Here is a 27723-nt window from a genome sequence, read left to right on the forward strand (position 1 = left end):
CCTTTGTCAAGTGAATTTGTCTTATTAAACATGTAAATTCTTTGCAGTTTGTCTAATTGCTAAGACAAAATCCATTTCCACATCCTTGAGTTTTGCAGAATTTACAACATTGCAACTTCCCAGTTTTGCAGTCATTTGTGAAACTTGTGTTGGTTTTCCAAATAATTATCCATTAGGTTACTACAGTAAGATTTCCAGTACACTTCAGTATTGAAATTTGTTTTTTTTAGATGATAGTTTTAGAAAATACAGGAAATTCCCATAGCACAATTAATGGGCAGGTACGAAAATGGTCCTCTAGTGCTTCAAAGTAATTTCAGTAACATTTTACAATAAGTTTCAATTTGTTAACATTAGTTATGTATATAGGGGTCAATTTTACAGCATTTATTAATCTTGGTTATTGGTAATTGTTAGATATACTAGTAATACCTGTTAAATTGTACATTGATAGCATAAAATATGCTGAACAAACATAACTAATGTTATCACATTGTAAACTGATAAAACACATTTAGAAAAAAAACGTACTAAGGTTTACTGAAACCTTTACTTGAAAAAAATATTTTAAAAGAAATAAATATATTTAATAAAATAAAAAAGTGCAAATATTTTTGACAAAGAACAGTGTCATATCTGGAACATATTCACAAGATGATACACAATCAGAAAGGCATAAAGAACTACTACTGTGCTTTATGTTGATTTATAACTAAGTAAAGACTAAAGTAGAGGATAAAGAAAAAGTAAAAGGTAAAAATATGAAAATAATTCAGAATGAAACATCCCACCCAATACTTCCGTCTTCAGCCAAGCTGCCTTTTCTTAAGATATCTTTTCTTAAATATCTCTTTGACATCATTTATGAAGCTTCTCAAAACATACATGAATGTACATATACACTTTATATATACTTGTTTTGAGTATATTAAATTTATATTGTATGTTTACATGGAGATAGAGCTAAATAAGACCTTTATGATGCTACATCCCTCAGTGTGTACGATAAAACAAAATTACCAGGTTACAAACCACGCATACACACAAACATCACAAAACAGGGTAAAAGGCGCCAAACACTTTTTTTTTCTTTTTTTTTTTCGTTTTGTAAGTTTTCTTAAATGCGTACCTCAGACACACAGACTCACTGGGAAAAATCTGAAGAGTTTTAACGCAACAGTTCATCTCTACAGCAGGCCGTCCAGGTTCTTTTCAGCAGTCTCTTTTTCGCTGTCGGCCGTGCTCTCCTTGGGGCTGTAGGTGTTGTGATAGTCCTGCAGGATTGTTACGACATCATGATGGCCGAAATGAATGGCCTCGTCCATGGGAGTGTTGCCCCACCTGTATGGAGATCAAAACCCAAGTTTAAAGAAACAGCATTTTTTGTGCACTGTTGGTTACTGCAAAGTCACAGGTGAATGTACAGCACAAACATTAAAAATATACAATTCATGACAATTTTTTTTTTTAAACTAATGTTATTTACGATACAAGATTTTACTTTTAAACTGTCCAGTGCACTTGCTCTGTAAACTTTCATTGTAAATGTCTTATTGTAAACTTTTTTTTTTTCAGTTTCATTTGCAAATAAAATGTGATGTCCAAAATATTTTACTATCCACACGATATTATATATATATATATATATATATATATATATATATATATATATATATATATATATATATATATATATATATATATATATATATTTATTTATATATTTATTATTATTATTTTTTTTTACTGGAGAAAGTGCTCCATCTGTAATTTATATAAATATTACTATTTTTGCTAATAAATTAATGGTTAGTTAAGCACAATAAATTGACAAAAACGCATTAAATACAGTGGTATGAAAATTTGGTAATACTTTACAATAAGTTTCAATTCATTAATATTGTTGGTTCAACAGGTAAGTATGTTGAGCCAAAACATTTAAAGAGCAGTAATTTCTTGACTATTAAAAGTGTTATATAGCCCACTGAATCATTCTCAGACTTGATACTGACAACAGTGGAAGCACTTGTGAGAGAACTGTCAGGAGACGTATTTCTTAGCACAAAAGAGGACAGTAGTAGAAGAGGATTACCAAATCATTGTTTTAAGTGTGAAAATATAGCAAAAGTAACACAGAAATTCAAAAACAATGGACTTGTGACAAGGCCCCTGAAATAATCAGGCCTTCATTTTAAGCTTTCATTTAGTGATGAGGGATCTTTTGCTAGACAAAGAGCAGGAGAAATACCAAGTGAGTGTCTCAGAGCCAGCAAAAGCTATGAAAAGAGTGACTGTTTATCTCAGAGTAAGATGCAGTCTGCAGAAATGACATGCATGGTGCTTGTTCTCACTGGAACTACCTGCTGTAGCCAAAGCACAGTCAGTTAGCCATTTCCAAAGCCCATATTTACAAAATCTAGATTCTGGGAATCAATACTCTGGTCTCATGAGACCAAATCAATCATTTTGGATCTAACAGCATCCAAAATGTTATGGTGTTGCTAGAGGAGGAGTACAGTGAGAAGTGCCTGGTTCCCACAGTGAAGTTCAGTGGTAGTAAAGCTCTTATATAGGGAGTATGAGTGCTGAAGGTGTGAGGGAGTTGTGCTTTGAATTCCCACACCACTGTGTAATTTAATACACAAACTTGAAACAGAAGATGTTACCCTTTCCTCATTCCCTGCATTGTTGAGCATTTTTTCAACATAACAATGAGGATATGCATTCTCCCAGGGTGAAAAACCTTCCATGGACTTTGTATCGCACTCAATCTTAACACTCTTGAGCAACTGTGGGAGATTCAGTAGATTTGAGCAACACTCCCCATTAAAGATCAGGGCATTTAAGGAGCTCATCATCCAGGAGTTAAACAGGACAGATGTGACAATTTGTCATGAACTTGTACACTCCGTGCCAAGAAGGGTCAGAGCAGTATATTCAAAATTATGGAGGGCATACTAAGTACTGGAATATTATACATTTGTTGAATTGAAATCTAGCATGTACTAATTTCTGCAATCCTTAATTTAAACAAAAGTGGCTATTTTCCTATTTTATGGCTAAATACATGACAAAATACATCTTTTGTATTTGTTCAGATGGGGGTGTACTCATTTATGCTGTGCATTTATGCTTTATAATGGAGTGAATAATAAGATTTTGAAGCCAAAAAAAGAGCATCAATCCATCATAAAAGTAATCCATATGGCTCAAGTGGGTTAATAATGGCCTTCTGAAGTGAAGCGATGCGTTTGTGTAAGAAAAATATCCATATTTAACAAGTTATAAAGTAAAATAACTAGCTTCTGCCAGACCACCTTCTGTATTCAACTTATGAAAAAACGTAAATGACACGACGCTACATAAACGCACTGAAATACAGTGGTATGAAATACAACCTTGAGAATATACTATAAAATTGTTGTTTGCAACAGAATTTTGTGACCTTCCACATTTTGGCGGTTTAACCCTCTGGTGCTGTTCATGTGTCAGTCAAAAATTACCTATGTTTTTGAATTTCAATGAAATAATTGTACTATATTTTAGTTTGATAATGTTTTTTATTTAATATTTTGTATTTTTAGGGGATTTTAAATTATATTTAGAGGGTATTAAATTATGTTTATGCAGTAGGCTAGTTTTAATCTATTTATTCACTTTTTGAGCATGTACCTGAAAATGAAATTTCCAACAGATTTTTGCTGAAGTGAAAAAAAGTTTTAAAAAGTGAAATTGAAAAAAGTTTTAAAACTTTACATTTATTGTTATGAAAAAATGCACAAAAATACCATTTTCGATTTTTATATTAAATATTTTCCAAAACACACTTTCTTTACCTTAAAACTAAAAGTGTGATTATTTTTTAAGACCATTTAACATTTTCAAATCATTTCCATTATTATTTTTTGTTGTTGTTGTTGTTGTCACAGCAAGTGCCAAAATCTTTACAAATTTTCTTACCATTCCGATTTTACCAAACAGGACCAGAGGGTTAAGTAGTTGCGTAGCAAAACGCAAAGATCTGCATAATTAATGAGATTCGTACCTGTCCCTGGGCACCGGGTTCACCTTGCAGGCTTCTAGAAGAAAACGCACAACCTCAGCGTGACCTGAAAGCCACAGAAGTGCACATTAGCATGATTTCCACACAGCACGTAGAGAAAATGAGGTCAGTCACAAACAGCAAGTCTCTGGGGGTTGAAAAAGATGGGTTTACTGTAGATGAGTTCACTACCTTCAGCGGCAGCTACATGAAGAGCCGTCCTCGAGTCGTAATCTCTCTGCTCCATATCCATCGAAGAGAGCGCAAACCTAGGCAAAACACACGTGAAGTAGGCAGAAACTAAAAATGGAGGATTTAATGGAGTTAAACTGCGCAATTTGTAGTACAGTAAATGCAAAAAAGCATGATTTATTGGCGGTGCGGTACCTCCTCAGAGCGGACACGTCCCCTGTGTAGGCCGCAAACAGCAGGTTGATAACCGACTTGACCTGGAAGAAAACAGACGAGTCGTTTGTGGACATTTGGACGACATCAACGCGTAGTGAACACTTACTTAAAAACAGTTGCAATGTTTTCAAAAACAGCAATAAAGAAACAAACTACACACTAAGTAAAACAAATTTTGTTTTTACCAGTCATTTATTAAAACCGCAATCACAAAATAAATAAAAACAAGTCAAGCTTTTTTAAAGAAGCTAGTCTTTACAAATGGCACAAACAAATGGTTTAAAAACTTAAACAATTTGGTTAACAGACATAAAAAAGAAAAGAAAAAAGAAGAAGCTTCCAACTGTTTTATAACAAATGAAATGCCAGTCGCTTGAAATTCAGCATTACATTCTTAAAAATAAAATAAATCAAGTTCACATAGTCAGTTTTAAATAGTAGACAGTTAAATACATATAGCTCAATGAAAAGTAACTTTTAATTTAGTAATTTGTAAGCACATTACTGGATTTCAAGAGGCACAGTTTCAGAAATGATTCCCTAAATGGACAAAGTAATGAAAAACTTTTCTGGTATCAATAAACTGCTACAGTAAATATTTAATTCAAGTGAAAACTGGGTTACAGATGATTTGAATACAGGATGACATCAAGATCAACTTGAATTGTGAAACCACTAGTCGCACAATCTTTCCTTCCTGATCACAGTCGACTAGTTCCGCTCTAGTTAGCGTTTATCACTTGTTTGGTTCTGAAACATACAGTTTGGTTTGTACTTGTACAAAGCCTTCCATTTATAATTTACAAATAATATTTTTTTTTGTGTGTGTGTGTGTGAGCAAACAAACAAAATTAAACATTGTGGCTGCTGGATTGAACCCAGTGATCTGGAGGATTTATAGACACTTTATACAGTCTCAGATTTGACCTGTTCACAGTTATCAGTTCTACCAGATAAACATTTTCACTTGAAGCCCAATACTGCCTGAAATAAGTTAACAGAACATGCACCAACACATACATTCACCAAATATTTAGACATCACATAGGGTAAAAAAGGGGTGAATAAAAAAACATTTAAGTGTAAAGAACAATTCTTTTAGAAGGTCTTTGTGATTACGTATCAAAAAGAACTTTTTTAGAACTTAAAACTTTGTACGGCATAAAGATGTAAAGATGTGCCGCTAGCAGCAACAAACAGAATTGAAAAAATACTTTTTTTCAAACAGGTTTTCTAAACACTCGAGAAGTCAGACCAAAACTCAGTGTTGCCATGTCAGGCAGGTTCAGGAAGTCAGTTTACGAGTGGTTTACGTATAGACTGGCTAAATATCTCTTCACATTAAACTAGGATAGGAGAAAGTATTTTAGCTAGCGGTGAAGGAAAACAGTAAATGTATGAATCATGATACAATAAACAAATGCATCATAATATTATTGGATTGTTACCCAGATACTGATATCATATTGTATAGTTTGGTCCTTGCGGATACCCCAAAATGTAACAAAATAATTGCACATTGGGTTTCAAAGTCTTTGGCATGTTCTATAGTGTGCATTTAAAGCAAAAAAACAACAAATCCTTCACAAAAAAACAAAACAAAACCAATACAAAAACCTCTCTAATCCCAAAGACTGATGAACCCAAGAAAATGAATGGATGATGGATGACAAAACGAGGAAGAGTGTGCGTTGTTGTCTCTTCTAGTTTCTTTCCGCCACGCTTTCCATCCTATAGACTACAGAGGTGGAAGTGTCCTCGTCTGTCTCGGAAGGACAGACTTTTTTCCACACATTGTCAGTCAGCGCTAGTTCCTTCTGAAGGCTTGTATAGTCCAGCGGTTCGAGATTCTGCTGCTGCTGTTGCTGCGGTTCAACCAATACGGACACGGATAGATTATCAGATTAGATTGTTTCATTATGGAATTTCCTGCTTGGATTAGTATGGATGGCAATAAAGAAGAAAACACAGATACGGCAGAAACTTAAGCAAGCCAGTCAATCAGAGTGGCACTGAGGTGTTATTTTTTAGTATAGAAAAGTAAAGGTCATAATTATATATATTAGCAAGTGTATGCAATTCAAGCAGTAAAATATTTAGCATCAAGGCACATGGATGATGACAGTGGTGTTTAAAAGCAGAGAGTACGCTGGTCCTCCAGCAGAGGGCAGACAATGAAGAGGAAAAGAAATATGCAATTGCCAAGAGAAGTGAAATGCTGGATAATACACGATAAGATTGCAGGACACATATCAATACGAACATATGCACACACTCACAATATGTCAATGTTACAGGATCATTTGCATTAGTTGCATCTAGAGGTGGGATATACAGTGGCCACAAAAATGAAATGGACGCTTAAGTCATGCATGGATTGAATTGCATTTGATAATAAAATATCAGACCAATTGACATTTGCAAACTAATATCAGTTTTCTGAGCTATTTTGTTGTCTCTTTAAATGGCAGTTGGTTTTTAACAATGTCTAAAGTTATGCTCATCAAACAAATATGAAATAGGCCTACATTTATTAAAAATAAATAATAAATTTATATATATATATAATATATATATATATATATATATATATATATATATATATATATATATATATAATATATAAAAAAATCAAGAATCTGTGGTTTGTTAATTCTCTTGAACCTTTGTTTAAAATGTTTTCACTGACTAAAAATATTTGTATTTTTTAAATTTAAACAAATTTTGATTTTGATGGCTGCAACACAACAAAAAAGTTGGGACCAAGGCAAAATAATAGTGAAAAGGTTATAGAAAGTTAAATAGTTTTAAAACAGTCCACAATAAGCAGGTGAATTGGTAATAGGTGAGGGTCGTGATTGGGGATAAAAGGAGCATGGCTCACCACTTTGTGCCAAATTTCATGAGAGAATTGTCAGACAAATCAAAAATCAATTTTTTTTAATGCAAGATTGCAAAGTATTTAGCTCTTTCGCCATCGACCATGCATAATATTGTGAAAAGATTCAGGGAATCCAGAGAAATCTCAGTCCGTGTAGGGCCAGGCAGGAAACCTCAGATGAATATGCGTGACCTCTGACCCCTCAGACAGCATTACATGAGAAACAGCCACATGGGCTTGGGAGCCCTTTGGAAAACTGTTGTCACTTAACAGTCTTCCACTGCATCAAGAAATAGCACTTGAAGGAGAAAGCTGTACATCAGTTCTACACAGAGATGCTGCTGAGTTTTCTGGGCCCAAGCTCATCTCGGATGATCCAAAAGACAGTGGAAATGTGTGCTGTGGTCAGATGAGTCCACGTTTAAGCTTGTTGTAGGAAAAAACGGACACTGAGTTCTCAGTCCCAAAGACAAAAAGGACCATATAGACTTTCATCAGTGACAGATGCAAAAGCAATCATGAAAAGGAGAATCAAACAATGACCACAGACTGTTGAGCAGCTGTCTTGTATCAGGTGAGATTGTGCAGAAATGTCACTTGAAAAAATTCAACAATTGGTAACCTCTGTTCCCAAACAATTAAAAAGTGAAATTCAAAGGAAAGGTGATGTGACACAGTGGTAAACATGCCTCTGTCTCAACTTTTTTGGACTGTGTTGTAGCCATTAAAATAAAAAAATGTGCTTATATTTACAAAATACACTTAAGTTGGTCAGTGAAAACATTGAAAATCTTTGTACTTTTGTCAGTTAAATATAAGGTTAAAGAGAATTAACAAACCGCAGATTCTTGATTTTACTGGATTTTACTAAATGTCCCAACTTTTCTGGAAATGGGATTATCTATTTTTATGTAAAAAGCACTTTCTCGTTGTCTATATGAATGTAAAGTCAAGATTTATTTTGTACAACAATATTCAAAAATGTATGCCAGGTTATTGCCCACCCCTAGTTGCATCAGTTGCATGTTGTTTGTGGTTGGGAAGTTGAATCTGACACTCACCCGTTGCTCTCCGCCCTCTCTGCGTGGATCCAGTTTCTTGGCAAAGTGGCGTAAATTATCATAATTGTGGAAATTGAAGAGCTGGACCAGATCCTGTAAAAGGAAAGACCGAAAGACTTAAATTAAGTGAAAGAGCAAGAAATCTACTGATTCGTTAGCTAAGATTATATAGATTTTGTACCGTGCAAAACTGGATTCCTCGCACACTGTTGCCCAGTTTGTCAAGAGGAGGAGACCAACACATGATGCCCATCACATTGGGCACCACCAGCAGGATGCCTCCGGCAACACCTGATTTAGCTGGGAGACCGACCTACAGCACAACATACAACTTAAATTTGACGAAGATTGTGAATATGAATGTTTTTCATTAAAACTACAACTGTCATTTCCCCAGGAATGCATACGTGCAAAACTCACATGGAAAGCGAACTGTCCGGAGAAGTCGTACATGCCGCAGGAGTGCATGAGACTCAGAGTGTTTCGTACGGCCTCTGGGTTTAGCACGCGCTCGCCCGTGATTGGACAGAAGCCGCCATTCGCCAGGGTAGCTGCCATCACACTGGCACTTTCGCAGGTTACCTCAATAGAGCACAGCTAAAAAAAAATATATATGTTTAATCATGTATTTTCTGATATTTAAATCTTAAAGAGGTCCACTTATGCTTCTAAAGGTGCCCTAGAATTAAAAATTGAATTTACCTTGACATAGTTGGAATGGAAATGACATACAGTGAGTCTCAAACTCCATTGTTTCCTCCTTCTTATATAAATCTCATTTGTTTAAAATACCTCTGAAGAACAGGCGAATCTCAACATAACACCGACTGTTACGTAACAGTTAGGATAATTAATATGTACGCCCCCAATATTTGCATATGCCAGCCCATGTTCAAGGCATTACACAAGCCAGTATTTACGTCTAGATCTGTGCACAGCTGAATCATCAGACTAGGTAAGCAAGTAAGAACAATAGCGAAAAATGGCAGATGGAGCAATAATAACTGATATGATCCATGATATCATGATATTTTTAGTGATATTTGTAAATTGTCTTTCTAAATGTTTCGTTAGCATGTTGCTAATGTACTGTTAAATGTGGTTAAAGTTACCATCGTTTCTTACTGTATTCACGGAGACAAGACTGTCGTTATTTTCATTTTTTAAACACATGCAGTCTGTATAATTCATAAACACAACTTCATTCTTTATAAATCTCTCCAACAGTGTGTAATGTTAGTTTTAGCCACGGAGCACTATCTAACTCATTCAGAATTAAATGTAAACATCCAAATAAATACTGTACTTATGCGATTAGACATGCTGCATGACAAACACTTTGTAAAGATCCATTTTGAGGGTTATATTAGCTGTTTGAACTTTGTTTATGCTGTTTAAGGCAAGCGTGAGCTCCGGGGGCAGAGAGCACGAGAATTTAAAGGGGCCGCAGCCTGAATCGGCGCATATTTAATGATGCCCAAAAACAGGCAGTTAAAAAAATTAATAAAAACAAATCTATGGGGTATTTTGAGCTGAAACTTCATAGACACATTCAGGGGACACCTTAGACTTATATTACATCTTGTGAAAAAGCGTTCTATGGCACCTTTAATGTGGAAAACAAGTATTAAAGGTAGGGTAGGCAATTTCAGAGAGGCTAGCAATAGCAAGGTAGCTTTGAAAGCATGAGATCTCACTCTCCCTACAGAGCGTCTCCAAAGCCACACAACAAATGAACGCATACAGCAAAGTCTGCAAAGCTTCACGCGTTAAATTATCTCATATCTCAAAGCACATAACATTACAATAATGAATGTAAACAACTTACAGAGCTCTGACTTGTACCACCTGACTGCTGCAGATTCATTTTGGCGTTTATAGTGTTGACATAGAAACGCATAAATCCAAGTCTGAGGACATGAACAGCTCAGGGAACGTCACGGGTTGCCATCTCGTAATTACAGTGATGACATGGCACAGCATAAGCTTGTTGTTTGGGTTCAGGAAGAACTGTAAAAGGCGGCTACTGTTTGTTTGCGGCACTCGTATTGCGACATATTGGTGAACGTGAAAGAGCAGAGGATAGAGCAAAACAAAACACCAGTCATGAATTAAAAGTCTAAAATGAGAATTTTTAAAAGAGAAATGTCGGTGGATTCCGATATAAGAGAAAAGGAGCTTGAGTTTGTTACCGAGCCCTATTTGTTTAAACTGCGAGAGGCGTCTACTCTCACCTAAGCTTATGATACTCCAGAGGTCACCCTTTCGCCAGAACTAGACTTACATACAGCTGTTGCCAGAAGCCAGTGATAATAGTTTATTAAGTTTTATATTGTAAATTTTATATTGTTTATAATTTTCTTACAAAAATGCATCGCTTCACTTCAGAAGGCCTTTATTAACCCAGCCATGTGCCATGTGGATTACTTTTACTATGAATGGATGCACTTTTTTTGGCTTCAAAATTTTGAGCCTTCTTCACTACCATTATAAAGCTTAGAAGAGCCAGGATATTTTTTAATATAACTTCGATTGTGTTTGGCTGAAAGAAGATAGTCATATACACCTAGGATGGCTTTCATGGGATACTTTAAATTTTTGGGTGAACTATCCCTTAACAAACTGTGTGTAAGAATGGTTGTTTAACTTATACTAACCTGGAAGTAAAGGTCCAAGATGGAAATCATATCTGTACCCTCCGGGAAACACTAGGTATGGAAAACAAATAAAAATAATGTTTTAGTGGATTTTCAATGGTCTCTAATTGCTGTAAAATGTTTAAACATATACCTTTTTCTCCTTCAAGTAGTAACCAATGGCAAAATTTCTATCTCCTGACAATCGCTCTGACTGAAACCTGCCAAGAACAAGAAAGAATGTTTAGGAATGTCCAAAGAAAAGGTAGTAAAGTAGTAAGTTTATACTAAAATAATAACTTTCTTTAAATTTGATATCAATGCGGTTAAAAAGTGTTTGTCACTACAGTGTCAATAGTTGATTGCAGTTTGATATTAACAACATTTAACATTTATTATTTAACAATTGATTAGTTCTAAATGTAAAATTTCTGAATGTTAAATTGAATAATTTATACTGCCATTAAAATATTTAAAGGTGCCATCTAACATTTTTTACAAGATGTATATAAGTCTAAGGTGTCCCCTGAATGTGTCTGAAGTTTCAGCTCAAAATACCCCATAGATGTTTTTTAATTAATTTTTTAACTGCCTATTTTGGGGCATCATTAAATATGAGCCGATTTATGCTGTGCGGCCCCTTTAAATCTCGTGCTCTCCGCCCATGGAGCTTGCGCTTGCCTTAAACAGTGCCTAAACAAAGTTTACACAGCTAATATAACCCTCAAATGGATCTTTACAAAGTGTTCATCAAGCATGCGGCATACATGCGTCGGATTATGTGAGTATTGTATACTGTTATATTGTTTACATTTGATTCTGAATGAATTTGAGGCTGTGCTCCGTGGCTAACGGCTAATGCTACACTGTTGGAGAGATTTATAAAGAATGAAGTTGTGTTTATGCATTATACAGACTGCAAGTGTTTAAAAATGAAAACAGCGACGGCTCTTGTCTCCGTGAATACAGTAAGAAACAATGGTAACTTTAACCACATTTAACAGTACATTAGCAACATGCTAATGAAACATTTAGAAAGACAATTTACAAATATCACAAAAAATATCATGATATCAATGATCATGTCAGTTATTATCGCTCCATCTGCCATTTTTCGCTATTGATCTTGATTGCTTACCTAGTCTGATGATTCGGCTGTGCACATCCAGACGTTAATACTGGCTTGTCTAATGCCTTTCATAATGTTGGGAATATGGGCTGGCATATGCAAATATTGGGGGCGTACACCCCGACTGTTACGTAACAGTCAGTGTTATGTTGAGATTCGCCTGTTCTTCGGAGGTCTTTTAAACAAATGAGATTTATGTAAGAAGGAGGAAACAATGGAGTTTGAGACTCACTGTATGTCATTTCCATGTACAGAACTCTTGTTATTTAATTATGCCAAGATAAATTAAATTTTTCATTCGAGGGCACCTTTAAAAATAATTTAATTTGTATTTTTATTCTACTGTTTGCAGTTTGATTCTACGTTTATTTACTTACTGACCGTCTACTTGATAACTGAGCTATGTTTATTTAACTGAGAAAGTACTTCATGTAGTATCCTCATTTGTATTGAGAATAGTAAAATTTCATTTTTATTAGCATCTGGAACACTTACGTAGCATTGCTGAAACCAACATACTCATTTCCTGCCAACTTCTTCATAAAGTTCATCACCTAATACAAAACACTTCATTAAACACTTCATTTATTTATTTTTTAATAAAAAAAATGTATACTGTATTATACTTACATAGTCAAACTTCTCAGCGTTGCCTACACCTTGCTGAAAATCAAAAATAAACTGATGAATGTGTTGTATAATTGAAATATTTTGTATAGTTACACACAAACTTCTGAATGCATAGCCATTCAGTTAAAGGAAACATTATTAAACTACCACAATATTTAGACATACACATAGTAGACACAGATATTCTATAAATTAGATTGACAGTTGTAGTAAAATTATTTCTCTATAGCTTGAGAGGCATTTCAAGTGAAGGATGGAAAAATTATAAGGATTCTAGATTTGAGTAACATCATTCAAAGAAATAAAGGCAAACAGTGTTTGTGTTCAAGTATGTATTATTATTGCTATGGAATCACAAATGTAGTTGTTAAAGGGGGTGTGGAAAAATCAGACAAAACTAAAAGATTAAAAGAACAATAACAACACTAAATTGTCAAGTAAATTGAACTGTGTGTTGTCTGTAAGTTTGTTTTAGTAGACTTCTAAAGAAACTGTAACTATGTCTCGTGTAATACATTGATTTGAGGCTCTAAAATAAGTAAACTTTTAAAGTTTTTTAAGTAAAGTTTTTTCCACATTGAAGAAATGTTTATTTAGAAAGAAAAAGTACTGTATCTTATTAAACACTTAAATTTGTAAAGTTAAGAAGTTACTAAATATACAAAAAAAAAAAAAAAACTATTTAAAAAATTAAAATAAAACTTAATTCCTGTTCCCACAGTAATTAAACAGAATCACATTTGATTTTCAGTCAAAGCAATGAATTTGTCAGACTTGTGCTAATGCAGCTCAGTTTGAAATTTGTTCAATGAGGAAAAACAAATAAATGAAAGGGAAATTACCAACGTCATTGACCTGTTGGAGGGTCAAAATTTCCCACAGTTCCTAATGCTGTAAAATACGCAACAACAATAAAACCACAAAAAGCCTTCACACAGACATCACACATTACCACCCCGACAAGCCTAAGAAAGATGCGTATCATGCAGTGTATTTACCTTAAACGCTACAAACCTTCATCACAAATTTTTTAATTACAAAACAAGTTATGTTATAAATATCTGCTTAAACAGTTTCTTTTTTTTGCATTGTTTTAACAGGTCAACAAAGCCCTGTGTAGCATTTTTAACACAAGTTTTAGCAAGGATGCTAAATACAGATTGTGGCTGTTTTGAGAATGACAACAATATGGTATTCTGCCTGCTCTTAGAACAATAAAAACATTATATATATACAAGTGCTCATTCTTCTATCACATTGCCCTTTCAAATACCTTACTATTATTCTCTCACATCTGATTGCTCTTTTCCCTTATCTTTCCCCATCCCACTTCCGTTTCTCCTGCTTTCCCTCTCTTCAATATAATCCTTTTTAGCGTGATTATTCATAACCTTAATCTGATGAGAGAGGGAAAGTAATCAGATTAAATCCATTCGTCCCTCTGATCCGTTCTCACGTCAAACATCCACAAACGCATCAAGCTAAACATTCGGCAAGGCACTTTTTTTAGTTCAGTTCAGGAAAAAAAATGGGAATTCTGTTGAACTTAACGCATTATGTAGGAAATACAGCTAATGGCAGTTTTAGGCCCCCATTTTTATCAAAACACTAGAAGGATGTGAAGATAAGAATGAGATTTACCTTGAGAAGGGAAGTGCAAACTATAGCGCCAGCGTTTACCATGGGATTGTGAGGTTTATCTGGAAAAATAGATGATAGAATAAATAAATAATGCCTATTTTTAGAAGCAATATACATTTTTTCATTGTGACTATTTTAATGGCACTTTAGAACATTTTACCCCATTTTATATGTAGTTTTATTACATTTTATATGTATTTTTAAATGATTTATAAATGAAAAACATTACAACAAATAATAAAGCATGTGTATATAAATACTTTAAATATTAATATTATTGTTTTTTTTATCTTACAATAAATTAGTTTTTTTTTTGCTTTATGGTAATGAGAGTTAAAGGGAACAATGTGTTTAATTGTCTTGAAAATCATGCAATAACACACACACACAAAAAACTGTTGAATTTCTTTGTTTTGATTTTGGAATTAAATACAACAAAGCCATTTATTTAGTTTTATCTATTTTTTAATGCATCATAGAAATCCTTACCATCTTCGTCAAGGAAGAGTTTGTTGAAACGAAGGCCGCTGGGTTCCTTCCCTATGAAGCGGTGCACGTATTCAGTGCCGTGATCGTGAACCGCAATCGCATATTTTAATGGTTTCACACATGACTGGAGACAAAATGGAACTTTTGTGTCACCTGCAGTGTATCTGTAAAATACAAAAAGAAGAATTATAGAATTATGACAAGGCAAAGCAAATGGGGATAAATGTAGCTATTGTACTAAAGACAGAAAGCTCACCGTTGGCCATCTACAGTGCAGAGTGAAACGGCCCAGAGATTAGGACTGAATTTCGCTAGCTGAGGAATGTAATCTGCCACCTACACACAAACACAAACACACACACACACACACACAAAAAAGTGGCAAAACAAAACGTAAAAATATTGGTAAACAAATAGCATCAGAAATTCACACTGTGTAATAGGGTTTGTCTAATAAGTGTACCTGGCCACCCGACATTGATTTAGCGCTCTCATAAATTTGATCGATGTGAGAGGTGAATGACTGAAAGTCGGGAATGACAAACTTTTTTCGGAAAGCCTGCGTCAGCAACACAATGTTGCTTTGCACACACCTATAGGAAGAGAAAAGTGAAGATCATGATTTATCAAATCAGGGTTATTATCGTTAACTAAAACTAATAAAAACATTTCTGTTCATTTAAATAAAGCTGAAATAAAATAATTTAAGATGAAATTAAAATTAGCTGAAAAATGTAAATCTAACAAAAGTTTGAAATGTTGCCTTAGCAATGAAGTTGAAGCACTAAATATATTAACTGGAAATAAAAACTAAAACTTACTAAAACTTAAATAAAAATAAATAAAAAATTAATAGAAATTTAAAAAAAAATAATAATAATAAAAATAACAAAAGCACATAACGAAATGACTAAAATAAAACTAAAAGCTAATACATAATATTAATAAAACTAAAATAACACTGATTCAAATTCGAACCGACGTGGACACAAACATAAAAAACACTTTAGGAAGTCAATAAGATTTTGTGGAAAACTTCAAACAGAAGATACTTAACTGTTCTGCAAACAATTCGGAAAACAGAATTATCTGATGAAATATATCTGATGATATAAACTACTTCATAATTTCCTTTCATAATTATAATAGTCTTGCTTTCACTTATACTATATAGACCCAAACGTAATATAAATAGCTGTATGATGGTATGTTCAAGTCTTAGGCCATTTTATTTGTATTTTCTGAGCTAGACTAAATAATTCATATACTGCAGGACTATCAAAGGTCCTTTAAAAAAATTGCTGACCTATGAAAACTCATGCTTAAGTAACAGCTACTGGTTTCTGAAATCTGAATCTAACAGTGACTGTAGCAACATTGACTGGAGTTCAACAAAAGACAGACTGAAGAACTACGATAAACACACTACAGCCAATATATTCTTATTTTCTCAACTAAAACTGTTAGTTTTAACAAATAGGGGTTTGGTTTAAAATAGGCTATATATTTACTTTTTGAAGAGATGTCGATCCAGAGCACCATCTGAAGTAGTCTTGAGGGTGACCTTTAACATCTCCATACACTCCTTAAGACGAGGGTCTCCAGTACGCAGACCTGTGGCTTTCAGAGCCTGAAAAATAACAACATTCACCTTAAATTCATTTACAACAAATCTTGTGTTTCATTTAACCTGCAGTTTTATTGTGGAACATATCAAAGGATTCGCCATTCTAGACACAGCTATTTGGAAACCAAGATATGTGCTATAAGAGATATGGTAGCAATGGCCTTGCTCTCCTTGACCAGCTGGTGTGTGGTTTTACCGTGGTAAATTTGTGAGCTGGAATTTTCTCCTGGCCCTCTGCAATGGTGTAAAATAGCAGATCTTCCAGGCTGGGCAAAATGCCTGCCTTCCTTCTCCTGAGACACGAACAGATACACAAAAAATTCAGTAAGCAGACAGACAACAAAAATAGACAAAATGTGCTTAATAAAAAGGGCTTATCAGCAGCAGGAGAGGTTATACTGAGATTTCATGTTTTGTTTTTAGTTTCAGAATTACTCTCAAAATGCCAGGCGGTAGGTTTCACATTGGATGGCAAAGTTGTTTTTGAATGAAATAAAACAAATTTTGTTTGTCAAATCTTTGTAATTTGTAAAAAACGCCAGGCCCAAAATATACTTGCTATGCAATTAACAAGTCGCATTCTCAGAGTCTGCCACTAGGGTGCCATAGCGTGTTTTAGAATAAACATTCATATGGTATTTTTTTATGCTGAAACAGGCAGATCAAAAGTTTGAGGAGCATTTTGCTATGTAAGTTAACTAGTTATAGCTAACTAGTTAAATGGTTAGTTCACCCAAAAATTAAAATTCTGTCATTACTCACCCTCATGTCGTACCAAACCCATAAGAATTTCATTCATCTTCGGAACACAAATGATCTTTTTGATGAAATCTGAGAGCTTTCTGTCCCTCCATTGACAGCTACACAATTGAAACGGACACTTCAAAAAGTTCATAAAGAGGTCGTAAAACTAATATAAATTGAGCAGTGTAGTCTATGAATGTTTAAATCTGAATAAAAGCCTAAATTCAATCTGTTCATCATATAAAGCGATCGAGTCTCTTCAGAAAATTTGGACTTAATTCATATGGATTAGTTTTACGATCTCTTTATGAGCTTTTTGAAGCGTCAAATTTCAATTGCATAGTAGGGCTGGATTATTCGATATCAATATATATCGCGATTATAATTTTTTTCGATATATGATTTTTAAACACATTTCCTGTATTTCGATATATACATTACAGCATCACTGACTTGAGGCGCAGCCATTAGAAAGAGCAGAACGCGATTGGCTATTTGCGTGATGATGTACACCACAGAGACATGCTGCCACCTGCCAGTGCTCAACAGTTGTACGCTAAGATCAAATGCAAACGCGGCAAGTTTTACAAAATGAGTACACCTGATGCAAATGCGACGGAACAAGCTTCCACAACTTGATGAAAATATGTGTGCATAACTACACCGTGCTGGTTAATGTTTGGTGCAGGAGAATGTGTGAAATAAAAACTTTAAACACGGATACTTTATTCTGTATGAGCTGTGTGTCACGTGGCTAGTGTTATTAAACTCATCGCGGAGCTCCGCGCTGAAACCGAGCATATGCACGCTCCGCCTGTATATCATAAAAACAATCGTATTTTTCATGTGTTCGTATTCAAACTCCAGTTCTGACCGCATCGCGAGCAAAATACAAACAACACATGTGCTGCTGTGCTGAGGGAAACAGCCTACGGCTTGCGTATTTGAATGCAGCTAGGGAAGGCAGAGGTGAATGAACAGCACTTTTGTGACATTTGAATTCTCCGCTGTAATGCGATTTCATGCGAACATATTTTCCATTTGTGCTGGTAGATTGCAGCAAAACAATCCACTTCCGAGAGAAGTGATGCTTCCTCATGCATAATACTGCAATTATAATCTTATGCATACTACAGCTCAGTGATTGGATTAAATGAGCTTTATGTCGAGATTAGCTCGAAATATATATGTCGATATATATATGTCGAGATTAGCTCGAAACGGTCTACGTCAGCATGTTCGACCATGCCCATGCTTGGGCCGAAAGTACATGATTACGTCAGATTTTGTGACGTTGCTCTGACTCAGCTTTTCAAACAGAGAGACAGAAATTGCTATGAAAAATGCAAAAATAACTATTTTTCACTTATGAATAACATTGAGTACCTTTAGTGTTTTCAATAATATGCAGCCTATACATATCTGTTTACATCTCAAAAAAAGTGTTTTGGGGTTTCATGACCCTTTAAGAATAATAAAATCAGCCTACGTTATAGTTTAATGTTAAAGATATTAATATTACTAAAGTGAGTGAGTCTTATGTTTACTTTTATGTTTGTATGAAGGCTAAATACAAATAAAAGCTGAACATAAATTTATTTGTACTGTTTTTATTTCTAAAATATTATATAGTTTTATAGGAAGAGATTTCATAGATTTGGCAAATTCATTTTTCAGACGTTTGTAGGTAAAGACATCCATTGTGGCTGTTTTTCTGAGGCTATTATATTGTGATATAAATTTTGGCCATATAGTCCAGCCCTATTGCATAGCTGTCTATGGAGGGACAGAAATCTCTCAGATTTCATCAAAAAATCTTCATTTGTGTTCCGAAGATGAACGAAAGTCTTACGAATTTGGATTGAGTAATTAATGACAGAATTTTAATTTTTGGGTGAACTAACCCTTTAAATTGATTAATTGTATTTGCATAAAGAATGTTTCTTTATGAAGGGAAAATGCATTTTACCGCTGACTGACATTGTGAGGTTGTCTGAAACCCATTTTCCCTCAGTAAAGGTTAGTCTGTTAGAAATGGTAGTTGTGTAACATAATTCAGGTTTGCAAAGGTTTAATATTTAAGCAGGATCTTAGTAAAAAAATTGGGAATAAAACTTCCAAAGACTTCCCACAGTAGATTCAGAAGTTTCAACAATGGATTATATTCTGGGATAGCTACAGAATTCCATATAAGGCCTTGAAAAAGAATCACTTTGGTTTATAATCTGACCACAAACCATCCAGAAATGAACTAAAGAGACACTAACTTCAATAAGTTATTCAATAAAATTATTCTTAAACCCAGTTGAAAATTGTTTGTAGGTAGAGACAAGTGACCAATAATGGCTCAAGGCCTTTGCGATGTCATTTCGGGATGATACATGTGGTTCTAGAACAGCGGGAAAAGCAAGCATAGCATTTTGCAAGAGTAAGAAACAATTGGAAGAGAACAATAAATAACACCAAATAAAATGATACTTACACACACACAAAAAAATGCAAAGTACGCAGACCAACCAAAGGAGAGAGAAATAAAACAGAAATGAATGAGACATTCAGAGACACTGAGTAAATAAATAAATACACATAAATGCATAGGTCACATGTGTTCATGAGAAATTGCATTTAATTTCTAAATAAGAACAACACTGATCAAAAGCAGACATTTGTTTGAGTTTAAATAGAGATTATTAATTAATAACAGACCCACAAATTAAATATAAACCCACAAAAATATATACATAATGTATAAAAAAATAAACAAATGATGAATAAATAAAATATACTAAATAATTTTCCATAATGTTTACTCAAAATATTGCTAAATAAATATTTAAAAACATTATCAGATATTGAGCTGTCAACAGATTTGTGAAACTGCTCAGAACCCAAAACAGTGAAATACTGGTCGATTATCAGCCTTTAGTACAGCCTGTAGACAAAACAATATCAGACACAATTTCTGTGAGCCAAACACAACCCGTGCTCTGACGCGGGCCGTCCGACCTGGCACGGCATTAAACTAGGACACGTAACCTGACGAGAGCAGCCGCCCCTCCCGTCCCGTAAATGATGGTGAGTTAAGCCTTCACTTCCTAGCAAGTTCTGATCCTCACTAATGCAGGCACCGACTCTCTGACGTCGCTATTTTTACACACAAACACACCAGAAATAATCCTTTTGATGACACAGCTCAATAAACACACTGTTTGTTTTTATGATGGTTATTTTACATTAACAGTGGAGATAAAAGTTGGTATCAAAACAGGATAAGCATGATTAGCATCCACACTGGATTACTTCTGAAACTCTAAATTTTATACTTTAAAATGTTTCCAAAACATAATGTTGTCTTCTTATAAAGATTTTTAAAAGGCTTTTTACAGTACTTAAAAAAATTAAAGCTAAAGCAATTGTTTTTGTCACCATCTCTAAGCAGCATTATCAGCATCTAGCCTACATTTCAACATACAATGTAAAATTCACTAGAGGGCCCACATCCACCTGGAAGTGAGATGATTCTGTAACAATATCTTCATTATCTTCTTCCACCTCAATGAGAATCAGTCAAACAACCAGCAAAACAGCTGACACTCCCACAGAATCGCTTGTGTTTAGATTCACAGAAACATATTTTGGCTTGCAGTGAATAAAACACAGAAAATGAACCAGCTGTCACTTACTGAAAGGTACCACGGTATTACCATGATTCTCTTATCTAATATTCCACTATACATAAAAAGAATGCAAAATATTTTTGCGTGACGTGTCTGAAATTTCCTATTCCATTCATTTTTCACAGAATTTGTTTGGATGAAGATGCTCAGTGTGCACAATCTGGCAATTCAGCAGTGGCATGCAGAGATGCCATCCATGCCAGCGTGACACACACGCACACACACACACACACTCACGTGTCAGCTGGTGCCGTCATGTCAGATAAATCTCAGATGTCAGCGAGTCTGCTGTGAAGTGATTCATTCGATACTCTTGTTAGTGTTCGCACTGCAGGATTTGTGTTAAAACCAACAAAAACAACTAAAGGTAAAATTAGCAATTATTTTAGTATAAACAATCTTTGTTGACAATGAAAATGACATGCACAATATATTGGTCCCTATATCTAAAATAGGCATATTTTAACATTAAGAACGATAACTATAACAGTACTAATATTAGCATCCACACCGACAGATGATATTCTGTTTATTGTAATCACGCTGCAGTTTTGTCATCTGCCGCTTTAAATGCTCAAGCTCTTTTAAAGTCGAGTGGATTCTTATTGTTTGTCAGTGTTTTTTTCGTTCATCTGCTGGAAAAATCATTTTGAATGTGATTGTGTTGATATCGCAAAGTTGTTATCATATTGTTGTGGTGTGGACTAACATGTTCTCACAGAATTAGAATGATTATTAAAAATTTGTAGTTACAGTTTTATTTTTCCTCCTTGGTGTGAATGAGCCTTTAGAAGCCGATATTTGTTTATCCTTTTTATGTAAGGATAAACAAATATTGGCTTCTAAAGGCTCGTTCGTCAAAAGAGCAAGTACAATGTTTCAAAGTACTTGACAGCTACACATTATCTACTATGAAAAGTGCGGTCAAATTATCAAAAAATTGCATGCAAAAAAAGGTCCATAGTGCGGTGATGTATGAAGCACCGCTCAGACAGAAGTCACTTTCAAACCAAGCAGCTTTCTGTTGGTCAACATGGTGAACCTGAACACGAGTGAAATCAGTGTTCATGCCCTCACACAAAGCTCCTGATCTCACATAATCCTTTTGAAATTACTGGATTTTGCAGGCGAATTTTCGCCGAGCAACAGTAAATGTTAGTGATCGACCGATGTATCGGTTTACCGATATTTTTCCCGATATTTAAGCATTTTTCCATAATCGGGTGTCGGTTTTGTAATATCGGATTCGCCGATTTACGGCGCCATCTTGTGGCCGTTTTGAGACTTCCTCCGTCTGAGGAGATCAGTCAACAACTCAGTGCACAGGTAAAGTATATGTTCTACTTGGTTTGCTTTAATTAATCAACTTTATTTAACATAACAGACATGCACAAATGAGATCTGAGACATAAATTCCTGATATAGTTAACGTTAATTTATGCAGCTTGTTTCTAAACAATTGAGACGAACTCATTGAGTCACGTAGTGTAATTCGTCATGTCCTGCCCCAATAAAGATGTAACTTTACATGAATTAAATAAAACAGACATGAATGAGTGCATGTTGAAAATAAAAGCGCTGAATTTAATTCTCTATCTGTTGTATTTGCTCACCATTAGTCTAGAAGAAAAAGTTCGTTCATATTGCTTAGCAACTGACGGATGATCAGGAGGCTTAAGCACGGCCACTGAATGAAACTTTTGACAAGATTATCTTGTTTAAGCACCCTAGATTATATTATCATTTACTACATAACAATTATTTCGCTAATACACATATAAATATAGCCTACCGCTTTGTGGAAATTAATTATTTATTATCTCCAGCACTTTGTCAGTTGGCATTTCATGATTTAACGTTAGATTAAATTTAGATCATAAAATGCCAACTGACAAGTGCTGTTTAACTTTATTAGATTATATAATCATTTGATTTACTACATAACCATTATTTAGTTAATAGAAATCTAAATAAATGCAGCTCTGTGGAAATTATTTAGTATCTCCACACGCGATCGCGGTTATAGTTTTGTGTAAATGCATAGATAAGTTACAGCACTTTGTCAGAAAGCATTTCATGATCTAGACCGACAAAACATAGTAATTAATAACACTAGTTGGAAAATTCAATGATGTATGCTGTTTTGTTTGTTACTTTCCTGACAATGTTATATATTCCAGCTAATATTATTCAGTAAAGTTTTTTTTTTTTTTTTTTTGTATGCAAGGATGGAGTGATTCTTATAAATAAAATGGTTTGTTCAGCTCATTTGTGTTGTAATAATTGTCAAAAACAGAAGTATAACAGTAAATAAATATCGGTTCTGCATATCGGTTATCGGGTACATAAACATGCAAATAATCGGTATCGGTTATAAAAAATAAATATCGGTCGATCACTAGTAAATGTGACTGCACCTTAAAACTGGAGTTTATTTAAAATTTGCAATTCAAAATATAAAATATCTGGTGCTTGTCTGCTAAAATGCTTTGCTGCTCTGATTGGTTGCCAGGGTGTTGCTATGTGGTTGGTTGAGTGTTTTGGGGATTAAATGTAAACATGGGATTTTTTTTCACCCTTTTTATAATCCACCAGGTGAAAAAATCATAACACTAATTATCTGTAATGCAAATATATCTGTATAAACCCCCTCTTTGTTTGGTGTAAAAATGTAAAGGCTGGTGGACTCCCTCAGGACAGAGCACATGTGCCTCTGAAACCTGACACCACGAATTACAGTGTAGAGAGCAAGAGCGAGCCCCTGGTAACATGCCAAAGAGCATTTTTATATGATGCTTATGAACACAATGAAAGCAAAAGAGTGATATTGAGAGAGATTAAAAAGGGTATTGGGTTCACTAATGAACTATTGCTGTGGTCAATTGATCCAATCATCAGCGCTAAAAAAGAATGGGGGGGGAGGCTGTCTTCATAGAATTAATTCAGCATCTGTCTGAATGTGAGGTTGCCATTGACAAGCAGCTTATGCCATCCTCTATTCCTGAATTACTACATGAAAAATGCCTGGACACTTCTAAAAGATAAGATAAACGTGCTAGTAAGATACTTTAAATGGCCCAATCTTATGTGGAAATACCAATCCCAGAATGCATTGCAACAAGCTTGGTGGAAAAATCCATTCAACATGGTGCACGATATAAATATATAATATACTATTTTTATAATATTTCATTTGGATACTCTAATGTATTCAAGAACAAATAGTTCACCCTAATTAGCAATTGCTACGTTGTTAGCTTAGCCACATGTTAACAGCAAACTCTGCTCAAATCAATTGCGAATTGTATATCTTGTGTGCTATTTACTTTTGAGTATTATGCTGTTAGCTTAGTAACATGCTATCAACAAAACCAAATAAACTGCGAACAGGGATGCATGATATATCGGCCACAATATCAGTATCGGCAGATATACCTTCATTTTTAATGTTATCGTTATCAGCCCGATAAGAAAATTTGGCTGATATATTAAAGCCGGTAAATAATGGATTATTTCCTTCAGCTGAGTCACTTCAGCACTGATCGCAATGATGGTTTTGAATTGCTTGAAATATGATTGAAATCACTTCAAAAAGGAAAATACAGTTAAGTGCAGCACTTAACAGCTGTACAGCACAAGTCTGTCATATAGGCTACTTAAAATTATAATGAAAACAATATAATTGTGTGCTAGGGACATGGTTTTTAATGGTGAGACTTTTGTTTATGTAATCAGGCTCTCAAAAATTATATAAAAATTTGCATTTAAATTTATTGGCCACTATATATATATCAGCTTTCAAATATAAAGAATTATCGGTATCGGCCAAAATGTTCATATTGAATCATATCTTCTGTCTGCTATTTACTTATTTTAGTATTACGCTGTTAGCTTAGCAACATGCTATCAACAAACTCTACCCAAATCAATTGCGAATAATATCTCCTGTCCGCTATTTATTTATTTCAGTGTTACGCTGTTAGCTTAGCAACATGCTATCAACAAACTCTACCCAAATCAATTGCGAATAATATCTCCTGTCCGCTATTTATTTATTTCAGTGTTACGCTGTTAGCTTAGCAACATGCTATCAACAAACTCTACCCAAATCAATTGCGAATAATATCTCCTGTCCGCTATTTATTTATTTTGGTGTTACGCTGTTAGCTTAGCAACATGCTATCAACAAACTCTACCCAAATCAATTGCGAATAATATCTCCTGTCCGCTATTTATTTATTTCAGTGTTACGCTGTTAGCTTAGCAACATGCTATCAACAAACTCTACCCAAATCAATTGCGAATAATATCTCCTGTCCGCTATTTATTTATTTTGGTGTTACGCTGTTAGCTTAGCAACATGCTATCAACAAACTCTACCCAAATCAATTGCGAATAATATCTCCTGTCCGCTATTTATTTATTTCAGTGTTACGCTGTTAGCTTAGCAACATGCTATCAACAAACTCTACCCAAAATCAATTGCGAATAATATCTCCTGTCCGCTATTTATTTATTTCAGTGTTACGCTGTTAGCTTAGCAATATGTTTACAACAAACTCTGAAAATTCTACTTTTAGCATATTGTATCTCCTGTGTGCTACTTGACAAATTGACAAATTGCTACTGCACATGTAGAGCATTCAAAATCAGTCACTAACTGACTTAAAAGGAGGCAAACTATGTAGGTAGCAGAGCAGCCCTGGACCTTTTGGAACAAGCATAATGACAAAGACTTCAACACTGACAACGTTTCCCCAGACAGAAACTTACAGATGTTGAAATAATCTGAGACCTGACTTTCACAACTCCTTGACAGACAGATGGAGAGAAAGGTCAATCTGTCTCTCCAAGGACAAACACTCACAGCACGTATACCGAAAGAATGAAATGAGTGCATACTAATATGAAAGAATAAGCTCGTCTGACACATCCAGCGCATCCTGAAAGGTCGGCTGAAGAGCAAGTAGACTTAGAGGAAATGTTTTTTGAGGAACCCCCTGATTCGACACTTCTGAGCTTTGAATGCCATCATTACAGGAAGAGGAAATGGCTGATCTGGTTGTACAGGAACTAACATGCTTTTTCTGAAAAGAACTGGCTGAAACTGAAATATATTTTTAAAAAATATGTAATGATAACAAAATAAGTCTGAAAAATTGCTGGAAGTAAACAGACATTTTACTCAAAAATTTTTAATTTTTCAAAGCTATCAGTGGGTTTTAGAATTCAAGGATCATCATGACTACAAAATATCAGCGATTAAACAGTCTACCATTAATTTGACTTAAATAAAAATAATAAAGACTATAATTTCTAACCTAAAATAGTCAGTACAAGTTCATCAATTACTTATTCTTAACATTCAGTCATACCTTAAATTACAATGAAGGGATCTAGAATCTTCTACACTACCATTATCTTGATTTTGACCAATAAATGCATCGTTTTGGGGGAAAAGCAGCTTAAAATGAATCAAAACCGACCCTTATAGCCCAACCTTTCTGATTATTCACAGAGGACATCAGAGAGGCCCCTGGGAATTTGGCCCCCATCCTTTGTAAAAGCTCTTTCTCTTTGTGCACACTACGGTGCGGCTATCCTACACATCTTGTCCACCTGACAAATTTAGAAGATCTAAGGCCCTTTTAGAAAAATCTTTTACATCCATCATCGTGATCAAGGCCAGGGAATCATCTGTCGGGATGCGGGGCCCCCATAAGAATGAATGAATGAATGGATGGATCAAATCCATACATTTTAAAAGTGAAACCAAAGCTGGTATCTATAATGACCATGTTCAATTAAACCCCCGCTTGGCTCATTGAGGTTTTGAGCTGGTTATCAGGAGCACTATACTCACTTCTCGGTGTTAGCATCTGTCTGTGTGCACAGCGATCGTCTATATGAAGATGCGCATCCTCCGGCGGTTGTTGTATGACCTGTATTATTTTTCCAAATGAGCCTTAGATTGGATTTACAAACCCCCCTTAACACCCTCGAGAACCTAAACTGTAACATTTTAAACTCGACAGGCTACGCAGAGTAATTTCCAACAATAATACTAGCAATATTACAGCATATGTTAATTGGAATATATTTGAAATAGTCGTGCCGGTTTCTTTCCTCGTCTCCCCCTGCTCGGTGTGTTTTCACGCGAGTGACGACAAAATCGAATCCGCCCATTGAAGCGCTGCTCGTACTCCATTGGTCGCGTGACATCATGGCGGACGCTGATTGGCTCAGGCATCCGTCAATCAGTATTATGACTCCTATCTCTTTCCTGCGCTTGGTAGAGAGGCGTCCTGCGTGCTGTGCAGTATACATTCTCTGAATGTGCGTGACCTGCAAACGTTAGGAGTTTTTATTACCTGTTATAATTGTTGAGAGCCACTCTCACATTTTGTGAGACAATAATATGCAAAATTACAGCCAGTACTTTTAGTTTACATCATGATATAACCCTTTTACAGTTTATTCAGACCTTCTCAACGGATGACTGGCCTGCTTTATAAACATAATGTCCAATGCAAACACAGCGAAAGCCTCAGCGAGATCTCGTACGAGGTTTTGACGTGAGACGGAGGAATTTGGCGCGACAAAGACGAGTTATTGTTCTATATATCATCAAAACCAACCTGCATAGTTGAATGTTGACTTGACCCCCTATGAAAGCCTGCTTTGATCCAAAACGTCTGTTTAATGTAAACCAATCTACATCTAACTGATATAATTCACATATAAACTGATTCCTAAAT

General features: G+C 34.9%; 1 protein-coding gene across 6 annotated transcripts; it reads right to left on the bottom strand.

The window, feature by feature from the left end:
* Positions 1–156: 156 nt before the first annotated feature.
* On the bottom strand, positions 157–27110 carry glsa (glutaminase a). Of its 6 annotated transcripts, none has more exons than XM_067395976.1 (18): positions 26829–27110; positions 16741–16831; positions 16429–16547; positions 15381–15510; positions 15174–15253; positions 14918–15081; positions 14429–14487; positions 12788–12820; positions 12653–12711; positions 11183–11249; positions 11050–11100; positions 8813–8989; positions 8574–8705; positions 8393–8485; positions 4430–4491; positions 4235–4311; positions 4046–4109; positions 157–1341 (listed from the first exon to the last, which is right to left on the bottom strand). In XM_067395976.1, the coding sequence occupies exons 1-18, from the start codon at positions 26984–26986 to the stop codon at positions 1188–1190; spliced, it is 1770 nt and encodes a 589-aa protein (XP_067252077.1). In that variant the 5' UTR covers positions 26987–27110; the 3' UTR covers positions 157–1187. The 6 variants fall into 6 exon arrangements, with proteins under 6 accessions (XP_067252077.1, XP_067252076.1, XP_067252075.1 ...); XM_067395975.1 differs by having other exon boundaries at positions 16741–16834; XM_067395974.1 differs by having other exon boundaries at positions 16741–16837.
* Between the last annotated feature and the right edge of the window lie 613 nt (positions 27111–27723).

This window comes from Chanodichthys erythropterus, chromosome 10 (assembly GCF_024489055.1).
Source record: "Chanodichthys erythropterus isolate Z2021 chromosome 10, ASM2448905v1, whole genome shotgun sequence".
Lineage (NCBI taxonomy): Eukaryota > Metazoa > Chordata > Actinopteri > Cypriniformes > Xenocyprididae > Chanodichthys > Chanodichthys erythropterus.

Excerpts from the sequence above, each read along its gene's own strand:
- glsa (XM_067395974.1), bottom strand. The coding sequence starts at position 26,986 with ATGTTACAGTTTAGGTTCTCGAGGGTGTTAAGGGGGGTTTGTAAATCC. Across the intron at positions 8,990-11,049 it reads TCTTGGACCTTTACTTCCAG|CTGTGCTCTATTGAGGTAAC; the intron begins GTTAGTATAAGT and ends ATTTTTTTTTAG. Across the intron at positions 8,706-8,812 it reads CCGGACAGTTCGCTTTCCAT|GTCGGTCTCCCAGCTAAATC; the intron begins GTGAGTTTTGCA and ends GTTGTGCTGTAG.